General features: G+C 39.7%; 1 protein-coding gene across 3 annotated transcripts in view; it reads right to left on the bottom strand.

Annotated features, from left to right (window-relative positions):
• Nucleotides 1-8,907, bottom strand: part of Rbm6 (RNA binding motif protein 6) — a 121,937-nt gene that overhangs the window by 104,151 nt on the left and 8,879 nt on the right. For all 3 annotated transcript variants that reach the window (XM_005347868.2, XM_005347869.2, XM_013346601.2), the window contains exon 2: nt 599-709. In XM_005347868.2, the coding sequence (XP_005347925.1) occupies nt 599-642 (44 nt within the window). In that variant the 5' untranslated portion in view covers nt 643-709. The remainder of the gene's footprint in view (nt 1-598; nt 710-8,907) is intronic.

Genomic DNA, 8,907 nt, shown 5'->3' on the forward strand with positions numbered 1-8,907 from the left:
AAAAAAAAAAAAAAAAAAAGAAAGTAAGTAAATAATCTCACACCTGGGATGCTAGAAGGATTCCCACAGCTTCAGTGTCCATCTGAGCTATGTATTGAGCTCAGGTCAACATGAGCCAGAGTGACACAAATGTCTCAAAAACCCAAAACAGATAAATAATTCTGGCATATTTTTAATATTTGAAAAATGTTACTGGCTGGGTGTGATGCCTCACACCTTTAATGACAGTACTCCAGAGACAGGAGCAGGAGGATCTCTCCGAATTTGAGGCCAGCTTTGGTCTACATAATGAGTTCCAGGAGAGCCGGGACTACATATACATAAAAAGATGAAAAATTCTGTCTCAAAAAAAAAAAAAAAAAAAAAAAAAAAAAAAAAAAAGCTATCAAGGCTATAGCTCAGAACCAAAGCATTTGCCACATACTGGGCATATATTCTCAATCAATTTAGAAATGACTAGAAACTTTTAAAATGTTTTCTACTTCAAAAAAAAAAAAAAACTCAATTATTTCTCCACAAAGAAAATATTTGCCTTTATGGTAAGTCAAGTTACATTATAAATACTTGAAAATTTAAATACTTAAAATTTAAGACTTACCGAAAAGGTCCTGTTCTGTTAGCAGATCGAGAATCCCCCCACATCTCTTTCTATATCAAGAAAGCTTCAATAAGTCGATCTTTTTCCTACCAAACTCTAGTACAGTAGTACCTGTATAAAATAAATCACAAGTAAGTACTTTAGAACATGAAGTTAAACTAAACTACCTAATCTTTGCTTGATAAGTTTATCAGGGACTACATCATGAAGGATATTTTCAGACACCACTTTAAAATATTTATACAGGGCCAGTGAGAAGGCTCAGCACTTGCCCCCATGCCTGACAACCTGCGTTTAATCCCCTAGAGCTACATGGTAAAGAAAATCAATTCCCAAAAGCTAGCCTCTAATTTCTTCACACACACATATAAACAAAATAAATGTAAATAAATACAGATAACAGAAAATTTATAATCAATTTATAACTAAAATAATTGTTGGGCATGATGGTGCATACCTTTTATCCCAGCACTCAGGAGGTAGAAACCAAGCATACACATACATTAAAAAAAAAAATCTTTAAAATTTTTGCAGCCAAGGGTAGTGGCATATGTCTTTAATTCCCAGCACTCTGTTGGTAGAGGCACTTGGATGTCTGTGAATTCAAGCCCAGTTAAGTAATAAAGTAAGAGCTTGTTTAAAAAAAAAAGAAAAAGAAAAAAAGAAGAGAGAGAGAAAGAAAGGGCAGTGGTGGCCTTTAATCCCAGCACTTGGGAAGCAGAGGCAGGCGGATCTCTGTGAGTTCAGGGCCAGCCTGGTCTACAGAGCGAGTTCCCAGACAGCCAAGGATCTTTTACTTAGAGAAACCCTGTCATGAAAAACAAAAAGCCGCCAGGTGGTGGTGGCGCACACCCTTAATCCCAGCACTCGGGAGGCAGAGGCAGACAGATTTCTGTGAGCCTGAGTCCAGCCTGATCTACAACCGCTAGTTCCAGGACGGGCTCCAAAGCTACAGGGAAACACTGTCTTGAAAAACAAACAAACAAACAATAAATAAATAAATAATAAAAAAAGAAAGAAAAAGAAAAGCCAAAAACAAACCAAACAAAAAAACCAATTCACAAGTCATCAAAATGGCTTGCATGAAGTTTTAAATGTCTTATTCCTCCAAAGAAACATCTAAAAACAAAACAAAAAAAGCAGTAATCATAAAAGAAACTAAAGGGCAGATGGCAAGATGGCTCAGGGGTAAAAGTACTTCACCGTAAGCCACCTGAGTTCCAACCATGGGCTCAACAGTGGAAGGAGAAATCTTTCTCCCAAAAGTTGCTTTTTGACCTCTACACATACATGTGGGATATATACACCCACATCACATGAAATAATAATAAATTCAACTAAAAACTGGGCTGATGAGTTAGATGGCTCAGAGGTTAAAGGTAGTTGCCACCAAGCCTGACTGCCTGGGAGTCAAATGGGCTGAAAAGAAAGGACTGACTCCCAAAAGTGAAACATATGCATAGACGATGACTATGTCCCCTCAATAAATAAAATATAAAAAGGTAAAAGAAAAAGGTATCTTCAAAGCTGTAGGAACATTGTATGGACTTTTTATCTTCCCTTCCTCTTTTCCTCTTCAAGAGAATTTTGCTCTTTAAGCAGTACATACCAATTCTGAGCTCCTTTCCAAGAAAAGAGTAAATGTATTTGCAAGTTATTTTATGAACTTGTTCTACCTTATCAGGTGGAAGGGGAGAGCTATCTGAAGGACTAATACGAAGTGCTTGTTTCTGTTTCATTTCACTTAGCTCAAACAGGAGCCCATGCCTTTAATCTCAGTACTCAGGCAGGCAGATCTCAGAGTTCTAGGCCTGCTTTGGTCTACATAGTAATGGTAAAATACCCCCATCTCAAAATAACAACAACAGCAATAGCAATAATAATAACAACAATAATTATTGTTATTATTATTTGTTGTGGAATATTTTTATTTATGTGCATTGGTGTTTTGCCTGTATATGAGGGTGTCAGATCTTGGAGTTACAGGCAGTTGTGAACTGTCATGTGGGTGCTGGGAATTGAACCCGGATCCTCTGGAAGAGCAGTCAGTGCTCTCAACCTCTGAGCCCTGTCTCCAGCCCCAAGATAATCTTTTTGTACACTGTGAAGATGTTTCTCTGCCAAGGCACCTCCTGATTGGTTTAGTAAAGAGCTAAACCAAGAGATAAAAACTCTGGGAAGATCTGAGACTCTAAGGATTTGTCAGCAAGATGTGGAGTAAGTCAGACATACTATATGGACCAAGAGGTTAATTTAATTTATAAGAGTTAGTTGGGAACAGGCCTAAGCTAAGGCCAAGATTTCACACTTAATAAGAATTCTCCATGTCATTATTTATGGGAGCTGGTGGTTCAAAGAAAGTCAGACTATTTATTGTTGTTGTTGTTATTACTATTAATGAAGGAGAAAAAGCCTTTCATTCAGGACTAATGAAAGCTGTAAAGGAAGCTATAAAGGAAGCTATAGGTTCAGATACTGGCTCTAAGAGATAATAGGTAGAAAACCAAGAACAGCTGGAGTAAAGTACTTGTAAAGTAGGCCAACCAAAATCAGTACATGAACTTGGCGGTGATGGCGCATGTTTCTAATCCCAGCACTTGGGAAGCAGAAATGGGTGGATCTCTATGAGTTTAAAGCCAGCCAGATCTACAAACTGAGTTCCAGGACAGTCACGGCTACACACAGAGGGACCCTATCTTGAAAACCCAAAACCAACCCCCCCTCAAAACAAAAAATAAAAAAGAAAAAAAAACGTATAAAGGGGCTGAAAAGATGGCTTAGTCGAATATAACTAGGCTTTCTCTTTGGTAATTTATTTTTGTCGGTTTTATTTAGTTTTTTGCCGGGCAGTGGTGGCACATGCTTTTGATCCCAGCACTCGGGAGGTAGAGTCTGGTGGATCTCTGCGAATTCAAGGCTAGCCTGGTCTACAAGAGCTAGTTTTTTATTGGTCATGGTCTCACACCATAACCTAAGTTATCCATGAACTCATTCACTATGTAGCCTAGGCCGGCCAGTCTAGAAACCGAGGGAATCCTGTCTCCGTTTCTGAATTACTTGAATTAAAGCATGAGTCAGCACACTTAGTTTTGGGTTTTTTTTTGGGGGGGGGGGTAGGTAACAAGATCTCACAGAGCCCAGCAGGGACCTCGCATAGCCCAGCAGGGCCTCAAACTTCCTAGGTAGCAGAGGATGACCTTAGCTCCTAATCCTTTGACCTCCATATTCCCAGAGTAGTTTACAAGCTACAAGCAGGTACCACCACGCACAGGTAGATTTGTATAAAGCAACTGAGGAAAAGGCTCCAGCAAAGAAATCTGTTGTACAAGACAATTCAACCAAAAACTCACAAAATCAAACACAAATGTAAAGAGTTAACATCCTCAACACTAAGATCAAAAGGTCAAGAATCAGAAAACAGGAAGAGCAAGGCGTAGTGGACCAGAGTCTACCCTGATCTACAAATGTATAACTCTACACATTGAGCATTGCCTGCTCTTCCAAAGGTCCTGAGTTCAATTCCCAGCAACCACATGGTGGCTTACAACCATCTGTAATGAGGTCTGGTGCCCTCTTCTGGCCTGCAGGCATACACACAGAAAGAATATTGTATACATAATAAATACATAAATGTATAAAAAAAATAACTGATTCAAGGTGACTGACTAGGAGACTATTTAAAAATCTCTAGCAGTACAGGAAGTCTTTAGAAAATAGTTCAAGCCAGGTGGCAGTCACAAAAGCCTTTATTCGAACACTCCAGAGGCAGGGACAGGCATATCTGAGTTCAAGGCCAGCCTGGTCTATAGAGCAAGTTCTGTCACAAAGAAATCCTATATGGAATTACCACCCCCCCCTGCAAAAAAAGAAAAAAAAAAAGAAAAAAAAGAAAGAAAGAAAAAAAGGAAGAAAGAAAGAAAGGAGAAGAAAAGAAAAAGAAGCCGGGTGGCAGAGGCAGGCAGATCTCTGTGAGTTCGAGGCCAACATAGCCTACAAGAGCTAGTTCCAGGACAGACTCCAAAGCTATAGAGAAATCTTGTCTCGGGGGAGAAAAAAAAAGGAAAGAAAAAAGAAAACAAAAACAGTTCAAAACTTGGTATTGTGATAAATACCCTATAATTTCAGAAATGAGGCAGGGGAAGCAAAATGAAGAGTTCAAGGTTATCCTAGGCTACGTGGCCAAGTCCAAGGTCAGCCTGTGCTCCCCTCATCTCTGCCAAAAAAAGAAAGAAAATAGTTTAAAGCTGCATGCAGTGGCACATGTTTATAATCCCAGCACTCAGAAAACTGAGAAAGCAAGACTGCCACAAATTCAGCCTGGTATCATACACCTGTAAACTTAATTAGCCCTGGGAAATGGAGGCAGAAGGCACAAGAGATCTCAAAGCTGAGTCAGAGAGATGGCTCTGTAGGAAAAGTGCTTGCCACCAAGCCTGATAACCCACTCTTGATTCTGGGGAGCCACATGGTAGAAGAAAACCAACTCCAGCAAGTATTCCTCTTGACCTACATACACAATTTTTTTTCTAATTCAGCACTCGGGAGGCAGAGGCAGGCGGATCTCTGTGAGTTCGAGACCAGCCTGGTCTACAGAGCTAGTTCCAGGACAGGCTCCAAAGCCACAGAGAAACCCTGTCTCGAAAAACCCAAAAAAAAAAATCCTCCTCAGCCACCTACTGAATTCAAGGCCGACTTGGCCTATAAGGAACCATCTTTAATATAAATTTAAAAATTATAATAAATAAAAACAAGCAAAAAGGCCAGGAATGGTAACACATGTCTGTAATCTCAGAAGGCAAGAGGCACATAGATGTCTGTGGGTTTGAAGATAGCCTGGTATACACAATGAGATCCGTGACAAGAAAGCTACATAAATAGAGAGACCCCATCTCAAAACAAAACAAACCCAGCACTCAGGAAGGAGAGGTAGGTGGATCTCTGTAATTTGAGGCTAGCCTAGTTTACACAATTTACAGAACAGCCAGAACTATAAAAAAAAAAAAGAAATAAAATAAAGATTATTTTGTTGAAATTTTCTGCCTACTTAAATTTCGTTAACAGTTAATAATGTGGCTGTCCTTATCATATTATAAAGTAAGAACTTCTCTATCATGTTTGAATGTCAAGATGATTCTTTTGGTGGTAAAGGTGCTTGCCACACAAACCTCATGACACCCGAGAGTTCCACTCCTAGAACCCCCAAAAAAGTTGAAGGTTGAAAAGGAGAAGAGACTCCACAAAGTTGTCCCCTGACCTCTATATGCCTCCTCATCCTGCTACACACACACACACACACACACACACACACACACACTTAATAAACAAATAAATACAAAAACAGATATTCAAAATAAGCATATCAATAAAGAGAAACTATACAGAGAAGTGAAAAACAAATTCTGGAGTGGAAAAGTACACTGCTTATAATAAAACAACAACACAGATTTCAACAATGAAGTTGATTGAGCAATAGAAAGAAAGGATCATAAAACTTGAAGGACAGTATAAAATTATCAACTCACAGAAGCAAAAAGGAAAAGAATCAATTCAAATGAATGAATGAAGGATAAAGACAAATGAAGGAGAATCATCAAGCAGACTAACATTTAAGCCACAGGATTTCCAGAGAGGGCTGAAAATACAGCTGAGCAGATCACTTGCCTATGATGCATTAGGCTCCTCATTCAATCTCTAGCACCAAAAGAAGAAATAAACTTTTAATTTTAATTATTATTATTATTGACAGAGAAGCCAGGCTGGAGCTGAGGCTTTAATCCCAACACTTGGGAAAGAGGCAGGACTATTTCAATGAATTCAAAGTCAGCCTCATTACATACATACATTCAAGACTAGCCTGGGTTACATGTAACTACCTCACAAAAATAAAAGATAGAGCTGAAAAGATAGCTCTGCAGTGAAGAGCACTGGCTGCTCTTCCAGAGGACCTGGATTAAATTCCAGCATCCACATGACAACTCACAATTATTTGTAAGCCCAGTTCCAGGAGACCTGACACTTCACACAAACATATACGCAGATAAAGCATCAACGTACATAAAAATAAATAAATTGGCCAGGGAGTAGTGGCATACACTTTTAATCTCAGCCCTCAGGAGGCAGACACAGGAGGATCTCTGTGCGTTCAAGGCCAGCCTGATTTTAAAAGCAAGTTCTAGGACAGCCAGGGCTACACAGTGAAATCTTGTTTTGAAAAACCAAAAAATAAATAAAAAATAAAAAGAAATGTAGTTTAGTAGCGAAAGCAAATACAATTCCTAGTGGACAGCAAGGTAAATCAGGGTAATGTTGCTTGCTGTCAGCCTGATGGCCTGAGTTCAACCCCTTGTACCCACAAGGTAGGAGAGAACAGATTCCACAAGTTGTACACTGACTTCCTCAAAAGCATCATGGTATATGCATGCAAACTTTAAATTTTAAAAATAACAGGACACTAGTCATAAAAATATATAATTCCTAGATCCAATATAATCCCAAACTGTTATCAAAGTTTAAAATATTTTTATTTTGTCTGAATGTGTATAAAAGTACCACGTACAAGCTGTGCATGAGACCAAAAAAGATACCAGAACCCCTGAAGACAACATGTGGGTACTGGGAACCAAACCTGGCCCTCTGGAAAAGCAGCAAGTACTCTTAACCACTGAGCCATCTCTCCAGCTCCTATTACCGAAGTGTAAACAGAACCTGAAATGTTGATGCATGAACAGCATGACCACAGACATAAAGGTCAGAATAATCTAAGGAGTCATTAAGTTACCTACCATATCAATTAGTTCTAAAAATAATGGTTTAGAATCATTATCCCCATAAGACACAAATATTAGTCTAGCTTACATACCACACCCCACACCCATCACAATCTATACACTGCAAAGAATACAAGGGCCCTGTAGTGAATTTTGAAAACAACACATGCCTATGTGAAGTAACTGTAGTGCAAATCCTGGAGCTAGTAGTATAAATATCCAAATGAGAGCTATGAAAGTTCAAGTAAAAGGAAAATAAACTTCACATTGAAAATGGCTCAGCTAGTTTGGAGACAGGGCAAGCTTACAAGCTACATTAGTAATCATGACCTTCTCTCAGTTCCTTAGTTTCATTTTAGCAATCAAATTCCCCAGAATCCAGTCTGGTTTCCGGGTTAATCAGCACATGATGGCTCAAACCTGTAATCCTAACACGAGAGGGGGAGGGGGAGGGGAAAAAGGAGGAGGAAGGAGAGAGGGGAGGAGGGAGAGTGAGAGAGAGGAGGGCTACCATAAGTTGAAGCCAGCTAGAGCTATACAGTAAAATTCTGTGTCAAAAAGAAACAGCAACACAAGAGCCAGGTGTGGTGGCTATAATCCTAGCACTTGAGAGGTAGAAACAAGAAGACAAAGAGTCTGAGATCAGGCTGAAGACTCAGCTCAGCAGATCAGAGACCTTGTTGCTCTTTCTGAAGACCTAAGTTCAGTTAGCCACATAGTGCCCCATAATCATCTACAACTCCAGTTCTAAAGGCTTCCTCTGACCTTCTCACCAGAAGCACACAGGGTATACACATATACATTTAAGCAAAACATTCACACACATACAATAAGATAATTTAAAAAAAAAAACAAGTTCATGCCAAGTGATGGTGACATACACCTTTAATCCCAGGACTCAGGAGGCAGAGGCAGACAGATATTGGAGATCAGCCTGGTCTAAAGTGAGTTCCAGAACAAACAGAACTGCACAGGGAAACACTGTCTAGAAAAACAAACAAAAACCCCCAAACGAGTTCCTTGGCTACACAGTGGTGCGGGAGAATTGTCTGTATTCTGTCAATCATGTTTCAAATAAATGCTGATTGGCCAGGCAGGAAATATAGGTGGGAAAACCAGACAGGAAGTAGAAATGATGTAATGAGAACAGGAGAATTCTGGAAAGGAGGAAGTTGATTACTCTCACTCCTGCCCGGACCACCAAAGCAGCAGGATGTGATCTGCCCCACTAAAACAGGGTACTGAGCCACATGGCTAACATAGATCAGAAAAATGTGAGAGTTAGCCAGTGAGAGGCTACAGCTAATGGGCCAATCAGCTTTATAACTTATAGAGATCTATGTGTGATTTTCTTTGGGGCTAAACAGCTGAGGGTACGGGCAGGACAGAAACCCCAACAACAAGCAGCCCCCCCCCTCCATGTTACAACACAGGGTTTGAAGCCAGACTAGGTTACCTAAGACCTTGACTAAAATAAGTAAGTAAAACTTAATCCCAGTACTCAGGAGCACAAATGTTCAAGGAAGTCAGAGGCAGTGGATC

Source organism: Microtus ochrogaster, chromosome 5 (genome assembly GCF_000317375.1).
Source record: "Microtus ochrogaster isolate Prairie Vole_2 chromosome 5, MicOch1.0, whole genome shotgun sequence".
Taxonomy (NCBI): Eukaryota; Metazoa; Chordata; class Mammalia; order Rodentia; family Cricetidae; genus Microtus; species Microtus ochrogaster.